Source organism: Sturnira hondurensis, unplaced genomic scaffold, assembly GCF_014824575.4.
Source record: "Sturnira hondurensis isolate 20B ecotype Veracruz unplaced genomic scaffold, ASM1482457v3 Scaffold0018525, whole genome shotgun sequence".
Classification (NCBI taxonomy): Eukaryota; Metazoa; Chordata; class Mammalia; order Chiroptera; family Phyllostomidae; genus Sturnira; species Sturnira hondurensis.
In genome coordinates, this window is record NW_028091156.1 from 2,159,698 (window position 1) to 2,174,933 (window position 15,236).

Consider the following 15,236-nt stretch of genomic DNA (forward strand, 5'->3'; position numbering starts at 1 on the left):
TAAAGTCTTCCAAAAGTAAGACTTTTGGAAGTCGCTGCTGACGGAAACCCGGGCAGGAAGGAATTACAGACGTGTGAGTTCTTCAGCGCCCCCTGGAGGGCTTCCCAAGTACTGACCGAAGTTTCTCATTACCCTTTCGAGATAGTTTGTATATACCTGTGCATATATGTGCCTGTACACACCGACACGCAGGTCTCTTTTAATACACATGGGTTCGCTGTGTAGTGTTGTGTCTTCAATTTAACTCTTGATCTCAGACAACTTCCTGTGAGAGAATATGTGAATTTACTTCACTCTGGGAAGCAACTGCACAGTGAAACACTGCGAATGTGCTGTAACGATTTAACGATCCCACTGTAACTGAACTAAGTGAGTTACTCTCAGGCTTTGTTATGACAAACTGCTGCAGTGAACCTGCTCGTAAAGGTGATGCGGTGTGTCGTGCAAGTCTGTCGCTGACCCCTGACCGTGGGTGCACTGGGCCTAGTGGCAGGCCCCGGCAGCGGGGGCGGCCCTGGCTCACACCTGACGTCCCACGCTGCACTCGGTGAGTGCTCTCTTTCACCCGCAAGAGTGTTCCAGTCTGGAGGGTGAATTAATCTAAAAATCTAATAGATACTGCTGAACTGCCTTCCAGGAAGGTTTGGTTCACCCTCGTTATGCTGATCATAAAACTTCTTCGTCTCCTCCAAATATATTTTAATTGTCCCATTCTGGAATCCTTAGGACTTCCTATATTTCTTCAATACAGAAAACTGATGTGGACATTTGTGTTAAAAACAAGCCTGCCTGAGTTATTAGACAAAATAAAAAGAAATTCCTCTACCAGCTTGAACTTCACTATTCCCCTAAACAATAAGAATGAAACTGAGTATTACTAAGATGCAAGAATATTCCCAAAGCCATTTTTTTTTGTTGCTTAATATCAAATTGACTTTGCTTTAAGGTGGTCCCGTGAAGTGACCTCCAAAGATACTGTAAGAGTGAGGTTTTAATTTGTATTCTGAAGTAACCTTATCCAAGAAGTGTTGTCTTCCTCCTTTTTCTGTGGACGTGACCGCGTGCGTCCTGTGAGTGAGCTGGGTTTCAATGGAGTGTCCACACGCTTCATGAGCGTGTCTTTGTGGCAACTGCTAAGTAGGTCCTCCTGGAGTCATCAGGTGCGCTGGCTTTCTTTCTGTCTGTGTCACCTGTCCCCGGGGGACCACTGGTGAGACGTGCGGTCATCCTCATCGGTGAGCAGGCGGTGGGTGCCCGGCCTCCTCGTCATGTCCGTTTAACCTGCCTCTGTTCTCCTGTTCGCAGATGAGGTCGGAGGGGGCTCCTGCGTTCTCCTGGTCCTGCTGTGCGTCGCCACGGTGTTCCTCAGCGTCGGGGGCACTGCGCTGTACTGCGCCCTCGGCGACATGGAGTCGCCCGTTTGCACGGACTTTGCGGACAACGTGGACTTCTATTACACAAAGCTCCTGCAGGGAATGGCAGGACTAAAACACTGGGTCTACCTCTCCTAGCAGCGCGCAAGAAGGACAGGCGTGCTGGCAGGGAGAGGCACAGAGTGGAACCTTCTCAACAGCTTTTATTTTAGGAGTTGCGTGATGTGCGTCCCCTCCCCACCCCATGAGGAACCGTGGACATCAGAAACAGCAGCTTGCAATGGCGGTGTGGAGGGACTGTTAGAATCCCCCATGCAGTGACGCGGGGGTCGGGCTGAGCACTGCGAATGGAGGGATGATCTTTGGAGAGCTGTCCCTCTCCTCCTTGCCGCTTCCCAGTGCGGTGCACTGCGCCGAGCAGAACCAGGCAGGGCGATGGTGGAGCCATTCCGTTAGCTTGCTTTTCAAGCTGTCAGGGGACACTCTGGGTTTACATCGGTCCAAACACATGGCTTCCGGCCGTCGCGCAATAAGTTTGTGTATGACCCACAGGAGTCACCTACGGTTTCGATGTCTTTTTCAGTTAACCTCGGGAGCGATGTAATTTAGGCTCGATGCATTACTTCCAGATTTTGTTCTCCGTTTGTGGAATGGCCGTGTGTGTGTGCGTGTGCGTGTGTGCATGCGTGTGCATTTCAGGCAGTTACTCACGAGCAAATGCCCCCCACACACGAAATAACAAAACTTATCTCTGTTCTTTCAACGTGACTAGACGTGCAGGCACAAATCCTTAAAGATGGTTAAACTGTGGAACAAGTGAGTTGTAGAAATCTTGGCTGGGAAATGAGAAACCATGACAGACCTGTGACAGTGAACTTGATTGACTAGCCAGAAACAAATCACAGGCCTAAAGGTAAGATGAAAGAGCTCCCTCGGCGTCTCAGGCAGCCATTTCTTTCACGAATTCGGTGCTTCCCGAAGTACGATGGTCGCTGGACTCAGTTCAGGGAGCACTTATTGAGCACCTACTGTGTTCCGAGGAGCTAAGAACTCAAATACAAAGATAAATAAGATGCTAGTTCCTGCTTTGGATGTTTAACTCTGGCCTTAGGCTAAAAAAAAAAAAATACTCTGGCAAGTGAAATTAAATCGCCATATGTAGTTCAGTATTAACAGGTCATGCAGTCGGGTATTTGAATGAGCATTCAGATCCCGGCTTGATTTAGACCTCTTCTGGGGTCTTGGTGAAAATCCAATCATGTCTTACACAACCAAATGTCTGGTAAAATTTTGTTAGAATCTGTCAGTTAGGTGGCATTTCCTTTTCTAAGGTCTAACAGTTAGGAAGCCTGGGTTTGGCTTTTTTTTTTTTTAATCATCGACAGCATTTTAAAAGAAAACACATGAATTACAGTTTTTTAGCACGTCATCATTATTTCACGTTTTTCTGTCAGAATCATTTGAAAGAAAAGGGAGAAATGACTTTCTCGTTGTTACTGGCAGGCACAGTACCTCCCTTCGTGTTTCTGCTTATTTATTTAGATTACATGAATTTTAAGGGCTTTTTCTATATGTTGAAAGTGTGCTGCTGAGCATTTGGTTATCCCAATGGAGGGATTACTGTGTACTTAGCATTTTGATTCTCTGTCAATTCAAGTCCTCATGTTTTTAGGCTTGTTCATTTTTAAATTGATGTTTTATTTTCACATGTAATACTCTTCGATTTGTCTCATGTCACCGTAAACTAATATTTTCCAGGATCATAGATCAAAGATATTTATTTAGGAGTGTACAAGATACTGAAACTTAGATTCCTTATACTTAAGGCTGATTTTACTAGAAGATTATTTTAATGTTCTATTATAAATTTTAAGAATTTGTACTCAAAGTGTATGTAAAATGTGTAACTGTCGACGGTACTACCTTCCGTGGTTTCCATAAAGAACATTCACCACGCCTGCTGGGAGGGCCATCCCAGGCAAACCTGTCTGTCCCGCCCTCTGACTTCTAGTCATGGGCACTCGGTGAGTCTGATTCCTGCCACTTGTATGTCAAAACTTCCCTCCTGTTCTCCCCCTTTCGGGTCGCTGTCAAAGTCCCTAGTAAACTGTAGTGTCCGATTTGCCTAGAGGCCACCAGAACCACCGCTTCTGACACCGAGGGTTTCCCTCGACACCGAGCTGGAGGGGTCCTCGGGGCCCCGCTGAGTCTCAGAAGAACCGTGTGCGGCCTCACCGCTTCCTGGGGAAGGTGCGGTGAGTTCGGGAGCATATGAATGTCTTGACTTAACGTAGGCATGAAAATCCCAGCCAGAAAAATAAGGCCAACATTTTAAGAGTGTAATAGTCACTTACTGCATGCATTGGAGTAATCCCATCTGGTGATGAAGGAATTGTTATCTCACACATTAAAAATTCACCCAGCTTCACTATAATGTAATTTTTTCTGCCATGTGGAAGTTCTGACAACTGTCGCCAGTCTTCGTTAAGGACTGTATTTGAGGGCAACAGGTCAGGGTTGCAATTTAAGATTGCAATACCAGCAAAGTGTCTCAGAGACTGTATTCGAATCCTTGGGTGATGAGAAAAAAAGCACTTGTAAAGTGAAAGTCAGATACTTTTAGAAGTTGGTCTGGCTCCACAGGTAGATAGCCGCCTATTTTGGGGAAGTCAAATAGGTCCCTAGTAAAGGCTCTCCTGCTTCGGAAACACCTCCCCTACCTGCCTGACGTAATCACTGCAATTTGCTCCAAAAATTCACCCCTTTAGATTTAAAAATCAGAACCCCCTGGGAGGTTTACTTTTTTAGGCAGTGAATTTGTGTATTATGCTGAAAGGACTTGAAATTCAAAGATCGGCCTTATTTTGGAAGGACAGACTTGAATTGGGTCTTACAGGAGGCTGGAGGTGGGTGTGGCCAGTCACACCCTGGGAATATCCCCCTGGGAGTAAAATAGATTTGGACCTTTACCTTGCGTAACACCTAAAAATTAACTTGAAAAAGTGAATCTAATGTAAAGCTGAAACTTCTAGAAGAAAACAGGAGCAAATGTTCACAGCCCACAGGTAAGCAAAGATAACTTATAATACAAAATACACCAACCATAAAAGAAAAGAAATCGATTAACTGGACTTTAAAAACTTGTGCTCTTTGAAAAACAGGTGAGGAAAATTAATAAGCAAGCTGAAGATTACAAAAATTATTCATATAATGTGCTTAACAGGTAAATGTGTGTGTATGCATATGGATATACACACATACATATATATATATGATTCTCCTTGACTTATGGTGGGCTTACATTGCAAGAAACCTGTCATGTTGAAGACATCGTAAGTTGACAATGCATTTGATACTGCCCTGTAGTATCCGTTGTCCACCCTTGTGATCGTGTGACAGGCTGCCCCTGCCCAGCATCACGAGGGGGTATCGTAGGGCATACAGCTAGCCCCCCAAAGGATCACATCCAAAATCTAAATGACACGGTCTCCTGAACGTGTATCACTTTTGCACCATCGTACAGTCAACAGAATTAGAACTTGAACTATCGTAAGTCAGGGACCATCTCTGTATAATACCAAAGAATTACGAGAAAGCTACCAAAGTTAACACGTGAATTCAGCAAACGTGTAGGGTACAAGATCAACACACCAAAATCAGTTGTTTCTAAACAGCAACTAACATTCTGAAGGGAAATTGCGAAGGCAATTTCATTTGCAATAGTACCTGAAAGAATAAAATGCCTCGGAGTAAGTTTAACGAAGGAGAAGACTTGTACCCTGAAAACTACAAAACACTGCTGAAAAAAATTAAAGATATCTGAATAAATGGAAAAGTATCATGTGTTCGTGGGCAGGAAGACAGTACGGGATGGGGGACAAAAGTAGGTTTACAGTTGTGAGTACACAAAACAGTTTATTCTTATATTACTACTTATTAATCATTTATATTATGTTTCCATACGAACAACTGTAAATCTGCTGTTGTCCCACCTTTGATTGTTAAAATGTCAGTCCTCCCCCCAAAGAGATCAGTAGATTAAGCAACCCCTATCACAATCCCAGTAGCCTTTTTTCCTTTTTGCAGAAATGGAAAAACTGATTATTAAATTTATACAGCACTGCAAGGGGACCTAAGTAGCCAAAACAGCCTCGAGAAAAGAGAGAGAACTGGGGACTCACATTTCTCAACATCAGAACTTACTACAAATCTGCAGTAGTCAGAACTGTGATACCGGCGTAGAGACAGACAGACCAATAGAATAGAATTACGAGTCCACAATGAAGCCCACACATCTTCGGCTACTTGGTTTTTGATTAAAGGCGTCAGGCATATTCGATGGGGAAGGAATACTCTTTTAAACAAAGGGTTCGTGGACCACTGGATTTCCACATGCAAAACAATGAGATTGGACCCCTGCCTCACACCTTACACAAAAGCTAATGGAAGGTGGTTGAAAACCTAAGCATTAACTAAATCCATAAAGCTCTTGGAGGAAAACATCAGGGTAAATCTTCATGACCATGGATTTGCAATGAATTCTTAGATAGAACACCAAAAACACAAGCAACAGAAGAAAAAATAGATAAACTGGACTACATTGAAAGTTTAAAAAATGTACGGATCAAAGGAAACTATCAAGAAAATAAAAAGACAACTCACAGAATGGGAGAAAATATTTGCAAACTAAACATCTGATAGGGGATTAGTATCCAGAATAGACAAAGATCTTCTACAACTCAACAAAAAGAACCCAGTGCAAAAATGTGCTAAGGACTTAGGTATCCATTTCTCCAAAGAAGATATGCAAAGTTTTGAAAATACAGTATGATGGTGATGGTTACACAACGTTGTGAATGTACTTAACACCACGAAATTGTACACTTAAAAATGGTTGCCCTGACCGGTGTCGTTTGGGTGATTGAGCATTGTCCCACAAAGCAAAAGGTTACCGGTTCGATTCCCGGTCAGGGCACATATCTGGGCTGGGGTTCAGTCCCCGAACAGGGTGCCTACGAAAGGCAGCAAATAGATGTTTCCTTCTCACATCAATGATCCTCTCTCTCTCTTCCTCCTCCCTTCTTCTCTCTCTAAAAATAAATAAATAAAATCTTTTTTAATGGTTAAAATGGCAACTTTTATGTTACACATATAAGTGTGCACATAGGCGAAACAACGGATACTAGCGAGTGTTGGTGAGGATATGGGACAATGAAACTCATACACACAACTGTTGGTAATAAGAAATGATGCAGCCACTCTGGGGAACAGCTTGGCGGTTTCTTAGAAATTTAAGGTCACATCTACTGCATGGCCCAGAAATTCCACCCCTAGCTTGATCCATGATAGTCCAAAAAATGGAAACACCCAGCTCCCCTCATTATTTCAATAAATGCCTATTCAATTTAAAAAAAAAAAAAACCATGGACACAAGTGACGTGAATTAATCTCAAAATAATCATTGTGAGTGGAAGAAACCAGAAACAAAAGAGTACATAAATGAATGTTTCCATGTATATAAAATGTTAGAAAAGACCAACTCATTCATGGTGACAGAAACAGACCAGTAATCTCCTGAGGGGCCAAGGACGGTGGGAGAATGGTCATGGGCGGCTTTGGGGATGGACAGAAATGCATCTCTGTTGCGGTCGTAATGTCATGGGTAAAATTCACTTTCAAAATGCGTTGAGTTGTGCACTTTATTTAGATGCAGTTGTGTACAGAAATTATACCTCAATAAAATCGTTATTTTAAAAAAGAGTAGTTCAGCTTGGAGTTTCATGATATCTCAAGGGATTAAGAGGGGAAAGGGAATCCCTAACGTATCACAATACTTTATTCCTTTTCACTGTTGTTTAATTTGTTAGAAAAAAAATGGTGGCCTCCAGGCCCACCATTTGTACGTGGCAGCTACTCAGCTAGCTACGGAACAGAGTGTTGCAATAAGGTAACTGGTAATCAATAATGCCTTGATTTCAGTCCCAGTTTCGTTCACAGCTTTCTCATCCCTCCAGATCCTTCTGAAATGTTGGGACGGTGATTTAAATCTGTGCTTNGTTTCATGATATCTCAAGGGATTAAGAGGGGAAAGGGAATCCCTAACGTATCACAATACTTTATTCCTTTTCACTGTTGTTTAATTTGTTAGAAAAAAAATGGTGGCCTCCAGGCCCATCATTTGTACGTGGCAGCTACTCAGCTAGCTACGGAACAGAGTGTTGCAATAAGGTAACTGGTAATCAGTAATGCCTTGATTTCAGTCCCAGTTTCGTTCACAGCTTTCTCATCCCTCCAGATCCTTCTGAAATGTTGGGACGGTGATTTAAATCTGTGCTTTTTTTTTTTCACTCAATGCAGCCATCCAAATTCTGAACCCAATCTAATTATAGATACTCGGTAAGGACAACCTGATCTCCTTCTGGCCAGAATGCATTGATCAAAAGTGAGGGTTTGTGATGTTTTTTATTGCTTTTTGTGATTGCCTTGCATCGAGGGTCAGGAAGGAGATATGCATTAGGGAGCAAAGCGGCCTCACATCACTCATGGGGTTGACCACAGCCTGTAAATGGCTGGTTCTTGTTTTCCAAGTACAAGATTGGGGGTTGGTAAGATCTGAACAAACCAAGCAAAGAAGAAGAAGAAGAAAAAAATTCTTGGCCTAAACTTCTGGTCTGGACAGGAATTTGGCCTACAAGTGACTGTAAATATAGTCCATTTGCTTCCCCTTGCCCCATTTCTTTTTTTTTTTTTTTTTTTTTTTTTTTTGGAAAAACAAAATTGCTGGGATGGGAGGAGTGGCTTGGTTGGCCCTGAAGAGAAGACTGCGGGTGAGGGGCAGTTAAGGCTCAGCAGAGCCACAGGGAGAGGCGGTCCCTGCCACGGGCACCCTGCCAATAGGCGAGGTCACGTGAACCAGCATCTCGGCCTCTCGTTGACACTTCCGTTTTCTCCTCTACATGATTTCTAAGACAACTTGAAATTTCAAAATCTGCTGGTTCTTTGATTATCCGAAAGCATTCTGCTTTCATCATTGAGAAAAGACAATGTCTGTATTTGGTGAGTCGGCCAGTAAAAGTTGGCTTAGGTGGGATGGGAGTTCTTTGAAGCTGTTTGGGAAGGTAAGAGGTGGAATATACTCACTCATCCACTGGGCCCAAAGCCCCTGATGGAGGAAGAGACCGCCACAGGGGGTTCCTTACACGGGGGACCTGGGAAAGGGTCTCTTCCCTGCAGATCAAGAGCCACACAACGGATCTTGTGCAAATGTGGTCTGGCCATTGAACTGTGCCCTGTTAGGCTTCCTTGGAAGTCAGCATAGACACTGTCTAGTTGGCTCTGCTGTATCAGAAGTGAAGCCGGGATCCAAGGAGTTTCAGTGACCCTCGAGGTCAAGATCAGCAGACATGGTGAAAGGGTTTCTACTCCTAAACAAGAAGCTGGCCATAGCCGTAGGCTACTTCTGCTGGGGTTGCCACTGTGTCCCCTTACTGCTCGTCTGGTACCTGCCACTTGGTCACCTGCTTCGGTGCTACTCTGGGTCTTACATACGGAAAAGACAGCAGAAGCCATTCATCTCTGCAACCACAGACACAGGGGCAGTTGGTGCACAACCTCCCGTGCTTCTATGAGGGACCCTGGGCGGCCCCAGGAGAGAGGCAGAGGGCTTCCCTGGCAGACCCTGGACACACCCTCGATGCCTGAGAACCAGATACAGTGCAGCGTGCCCAGTTGTTGCGTGAGACACACTTACACTAAAAATAGTACTCGATGTTCACCTGCAGCCACATTTACCTGGGTATCCTATATTTCTCTTGCTAAATCTGGGGGTCTCGTGGCACAGACTGCTGAGGGCCAGTGGGGCTGGGGTGGGGGAGCACACTCATCAGGACGAGAGAAGCAGCAGGGATTCCACACGTGAGGAGCTCTGGGGAGCAGTTCGGCTCCCCTTTCTGCAGTTCCCAAGCAGCTGCCCCGTCCCGTGTCTGTAAACCCAAGACTTAGCTTTGGGACTGCTGATGTGTCTGCAAGAGAGGCAGAATGTGGCCAGAACTTGTTGGCATTTCTGGTACTTAAAACTGTGCGTCTCTGACATTCAAAAATGCTTTTACTGCCCTGGCTGGTGTGGCTCAGTGGGTTGAGCACTGGCCTGCGAACCAAAGGGTCGCAGGTTCAATTCCCAGTCAGAGCACATGCCTGGGTTGCAGGCCAGGTCCCCAGTAGTGAGCGCATCAGAGGCAACCACACACTGATGTTTCTCTCCTCTTTCTCCCTCCCTTCCTCTCTCTAAAAATAAATAAAATCTTTTAAAAAATGTTTTTACTCTTTCACAAAAGGAAGAATGTAATCAGACCTTAGAATGCAATGTTTTCTACCCCTGTGTGCTGTGTGTCCTGGAGTGTCCAGCATACTCCAGATCCACATTCGCAAAATTGCGTTGTACTCCCAGGTTTCAGAGAACACCAGCTAACAACACGATCGTGAGACAGGGCCTGCAATACCCGTGTTGTTTCGCTCATAGACCACCTAGCTTTTATTCAGGCCTCGTTCCAGATAGAAGGGTGCTGGCCTTGCCCTCGCTGAAACTAAATTATTCACCTCCTCCTCTGCGATAAAAGATGGCTTTTTAATTTTGTGTGTGTTCCTAGGCTCGGCTTTCGATGGCCACTGCTCTTCCCCAGCAACTGATAGCCTCTCCACCTTTTTCTTTCCAATCCTCGAGCCCAGTTGCTCGTGACAAGGGCATCCATCTTCTCAGTCTGACCTCTTGGGACAGCAGCCCCCGTATCCTCCTGCGAAAAATGATGACTCGTAAATAGAAGTGCATTAGGATTCGCTGGGGCCTGAATCCATCTGGTCTCTTCCTTTCTGCTCAGAGTGATGAATTGGCCAAAGGGCAGAAGAGGAAGGTCAGGGAGCAGGTGAGGCCAGCCCTGCGGAGCCACAGCCGGCCTGCGCAGATGCCAGGGGCCTGGTGCGGACTGTCCTCCCCGTGTCCTGGGGGGTGCCCTCTCCTAAACCCCCCGGCCACTGGACATTCCAGTGTGGGAGACAGAAAATGCCACGTTTGTCTGCAAAGCGTCCTGGATGTGTCAGAGGGGAAAGCAATGAGAGATAATAAATTGTAGAAATCATGCATATTGATGAAAGTGTGCCTGTCATAAGCAAGGCACCAATATGCCTTGCTAGAGATCAATATGCCTATGCCATTCAGAGATCAATGATTTAAATAACAAAAAAGGTCAACAGAAAACATTGCAATGGCGGACAAACAAACAAACAAAAAATCAGGAGACACAAGCCTGAGAGAGACTCCTGACCTCATCTTGGAGCTTTAGTCCTTCCCCGCCCTGTAAGCTGATAAATAACCCCTCTGACACTGCCTTTTTTTTTTTTTTCACACCCAACCTCCCTTGGCTACTTGGGTTTCTCTCTCCTGAGACTGAAATAAAACATCTTCTAGACTTCACCAGGACTGATCCTCGGAGCATTATTAGGTTCTGCATAACCAGAGAAGAGACACAGGGACATTTCCAAACTAGGCAAAGGCAAAACTTGGAGACCTGTTCATCCAGACTCAAGACCGCTTCTATTTTTAAAAGGCTCTCACATCAGAGTTAAGTTCAGGTTCCGTTCTCAAAGCTGGAAGTGTCTCCTGGTTTCCATGACTACCCTCAGCGGCTAGGGTAATACCAAAACAAAAGCCAGACGACCGGATGATTTTACCTTTATTGTGTGGCCAGATTATAGCTGAGTAAAAGGAAGTGCCTAGTCCCCACCACTGCGGTCTCTGGCGTCTTGTTTTCCCTGTGAGGCAGGTGGGTGAACAAGAGGTGAAGGGAGGGCTCCCCTCTCACCGTGCTGTGCTCGGGTTCACCCTCCAGACGCGTCCTTCTGATGGGTGAGATGCCTGTGAGTGACACAAGATGGGCCATAAGGATTCCTGGGGACAGTTGCTCCAAATCGCTCCGTGGTTGTTTCATAAATAACCCCTGGGGCAGGCTCACTTTTTTTTTACCTCCAAAGAAGAGATTCCTAAGACCAGCATATGGGTCACAGGCTGTGGGGTTCAGGGGTGGGGAAGAGGACACAGACACATCTGTCTCTCAGGGTGCCAAGTTCAGCTCCCAGATCTCTGGCAGACCCTTCTGCCGTCTCCTGGCTTTCCTGTCTGCTCCCCTGGGAAGGAGACCTCCTGGGAAGGTTGTGCCGGATGATCGCACCATCGCACGAGGCGCCGCGCACCTGGATGAGCACCTGTACCACCCCCTTCTCACATCTTGCCTGAAACAAGCCTGCCAGATGCTTGGCTGGAAAAATCCCTGGGCATCCACTCTGGCTGGCGTAGCTCAGTGGACTGAACGAGAGCCTGCACACCAAAGGGTCACTGGTTCGATTCCCAGTTGGGGCACATGCCTGGGTTGCAGGCCTAGTTCCCAGCTGGGGGCATGTTAACGGCAACCAATTGATATTTCTCTGGCACAATGAAGTTTCTTCCTCCTTTCCCCTCCATCTAAAAATAAATAACATTTAAAATTTTTTTAAAACTTATGACTGGACAGTCTGTCACCAAGGGCAGCAATAAGGTTCGCCCCTTCCTATACACTATGGGTCCTGCTTCATCCTACATTCAGTGTATACATGTTTTAATTGAAGGAAGAAAGCCAACTTTTATTACCTGTTATGTGCCAGGCACTCTGGGAGGTGCTTGCATGCATGTCTAATTGGGAGGCAGGATGGTGGAAACCAATAGGCAAGGGCTCTAGTGTCAGAAAGACCTGGACTTAAATCCCCGTTTTCCCACTTACTAGTTGTGTGACACTCAGCTTGTTACTTGACCTCTCTGAACCCGTTTCCTTATCTGTAGAATAGGACCATAATAAATCACCTCCTGAAGCTGTTATGAGGATTAAATTAGGTAATACTCGGGAGACATTCAAGAAAGGGTAGTTAGTGTTGTCATTATTGTTGTTAGTAGTAGTAGCCACAGAATCACTCTGTGGTCCCAGGAGCATCTCCTACGATGGAACATTGTTACACAGAAAGTCCAGGTCCTGAAAGGGATAGTTCCAGAGTTTATACGCCTGAACACAGTGGCTCCTCAAATACTGGCAGGATCAATGAAAATGGCAACATCTGCGTATGCCTGCTTGGTGCGTGGCCTGGAAATTTGTTTATCCTGCGCTTAGTGCTGGGCACAGTGCTAGACAACATGACCTTGAACTTATGAAGCTGTTGCGGCGACAAGACCAACAAACAGAACATGTGCAGGCAACACAAAAGAGGATATATTGTTAAACTGTGTACCTGTCAGAGGAGCTGGGTGAGTTAGGAGGGAAAAGTAACAGTAATTGAGCATCTGCTATGTCCTAGGCCCAGGGATTTAAACATCATGTTACCTGAGTTTTCATTAACCCTATGATACAGATTTCATATCCTCGTACTAGTGATAAAGACACTCTGACCCAATGAGATCCACTGACTTCCAAGGACACACGGTTAGTAAGCAGCCGAGCCAGAACTTGAACGCAGGTCTCCTGGCTCCCAAACCTGGCAGAACACCTCCTCCCAGATGAAAGCAAACACCCTCGGCATCTTCTAGAAGAGGAAACAGGAAGTCGGGGACACTCGGCAACTTGGCCAAGGCCCCTGAAGTAGCCACTGGATTTAAATGTAGGTCTGTCCATCTGCCCGTCCCAGCTTCCCCCTCCCGCCTTGCAGCCCGCCCTGGCTCTGTTGAGTATTTCACAGGGGGGCAAGCCCGCGGCACACACTGAAGGATGTGGGGTCTGCACGGAGACATCGGAGACATGGACTGGGCCTGCACAGGAGGGCCAGGCGCTGGTTTCCCAGATGAAAGTGCAGCCCAGAGCAGCTCGGCCGCTCCTGCCGCTGTCAGCCCCACTCTGGGGCCTCGGCTCAGCGGCCCTGCACCCGACAGCCCCCCATTTTCCCACCCGCACATTCGACCTACTTCCTCCTCAACACCTTCCCCATGAAATCCCTCCTCGTTCTTCCCAACCCAGCTCCACTGGTGGGCCTGGTCGCTGCTGAGAGAGCATCTGTAAGTGATCGGGTGATAGTGTTAATTAATTATTACCAGTTTCCATGTATTGGTTCCCGGTAGCACTTAGCAAATGTTTGTTTGAAGAGATGGAAAAAATCGATGAATAAACCGGGACACTAACGGGGAGCCAGGTGGGGGGATGTGCCAGGTGCTTAGGTGAGGAGGGTGGCCTCTCAGCAGCGCCACCTGGTGGGTTCCCAGGGGAACCTCATCAGGCTGGGCTCAGGGCTGCTCTTCCTAGAGCAACTGGCGAGGGAGGGGAGCAGGGAAGACGGTTCCCTCGGGGAGCAGGGCCTGCTGCTTGGCAAACCTCTCCCAGGGTCTTGTCTGTCTTTCCTGTGTACCTTATGGAGGTGGCCAGCCTCACCCCGGCCCCCTGGGAATGTAGAGAGTCCCGTGGAAAAGCAAATGGAAACCACGCCGAGAGGAAATGCTGGGGCCATTAGAGAAACAGAGATGCCTGGATGAGACTGAAACAAAAGCCTCCACATTTCTCACCCAGGAGGAGCAAAGTGGGTGCAGAGCCGTGCACAATGGTGGTCCCCACACCCAGGAGCCGGCCCGCCCGACCTGCTCCACACCCTCCAGGGATGAGAGAGGAGGGGGCCCCTGAGAGGACTGTGAGGGCTCAAGGACAGGCAGATGGGGGTGCCCTAAGAGGGGGAGGTAGACAGCAATAAGCCACCTTCTACCCGAGAGCAGGGAGGAGCCAGGGAGCCCTGTGGGGAGGTCCCTCTCGCCCACCTCCAGAGACCGCCTTCTCTTTCGAAGCCTTCTTCACTGTTAGGTCACTGTTCTAGTATTCTCCACCTCTAGGATTTTTGTCTGTTCTTTCGATTTAATGGTTTCTGTTTCTTCCTTCGACGTCTCGTTTTGTTCATGTATCATTTTCCTGATTTTGTTCAGCCGTCTGTGTGTTCTTGCAGTGTGCTGGCTTTGTCAGGCTGTTCATTGGTCGCCCTGTCTGCTGGGTCAGTTAGGCACGAAGCTTGGTCAGTTTCCTTGGGTCTTGCTTCCCAGATTCTTCCTGCACTTGGATCCTTGAGTGTGGGTCTGTGCATTTGAGGACATGATCTCCCCTTCTGGGTAACAGAGGTTTGTTTTGGCAGGGAAAGACATTCGCCAGCCAGCTCGGCTTTGTGTTCGGGATGGGTCAGCTGGTTAGCATCCACAGGCAGGTGGTGGGGCTTGCTACAGGGGACCCTGGCTGGGCAAGGCCACTGTCTGGGATCTGAGGCCGAAGGTGTCACTGGGTGGGTACCCCAACTGGGTGAGGCTGCTGGCTGGGCTCTGGGGCCACAGGGAGCCACTGCCTGGGCTCTGTAATCACCCTTGGCCAAGCAAGGTCACAGGCTGGGTTCCCAGGCTTGGCTCTGGTTGGACTCCACTGCAGGGCAGGGCTGTGGGCAGTCGGAGGGGTGGGGTTTCAGACTGTGCTCCCAGATTGGGTGACGCTGCGGCTGCACCAAGTTCAAATTGGGTGGGGCCAAGGGCCAGGCTTCCTAGTCGAGGAGGCTATTGACTCTACTGCTGGGCAAGATTGCTGGCTGGGCTTTATGGTCTGGTCGGGCCCCCACCCATACTCATAGTTGGGAGGGGCCAGAGACTGGGCTCAGTGGTTACATACACACAGGGTCAATGTCCGGGCTCCCTGCTCAGGTGGGGCCAGAGGCTGTGCGGACGGCTGATGGGCTACTGGCTTGGCCTCCTGCCTGGGTGGGCTTTGGGATGTGCTCTGGGGCCGCGGGGTGTCTGCAGCCACACTTCAAGAAGAGCGAGACTGGGGGCTCTGCTGAGCA

General features: G+C 47.4%; 1 protein-coding gene and 1 long non-coding RNA gene across 2 annotated transcripts in view; one reads left to right on the forward strand and one right to left on the reverse strand.

The window, feature by feature from the left end:
• CNST (consortin, connexin sorting protein) overlaps nt 1-6,167 on the forward strand; it is a 65,058-nt gene extending 58,891 nt beyond the window's left edge. Inside the window, exon 11 of the mRNA XM_037069405.1 lies at nt 1,306-6,167. Within this exon, the coding sequence (XP_036925300.1) occupies nt 1,306-1,511 (206 nt within the window). The 3' untranslated portion in view covers nt 1,512-6,167. The remainder of the gene's footprint in view (nt 1-1,305) is intronic.
• Nucleotides 6,168-9,642: 3,475 nt separating this feature from the next.
• On the reverse strand, nt 9,643-14,612 carry LOC119003175 (uncharacterized). The gene is made up of 3 exons (XR_005069887.1): nt 14,182-14,612; nt 11,097-11,280; nt 9,643-10,162 (listed from the first exon to the last, which is right to left on the reverse strand). It is a non-coding gene; the product is annotated as an uncharacterized LOC119003175 (long non-coding RNA).
• Between the last annotated feature and the right edge of the window lie 624 nt (nt 14,613-15,236).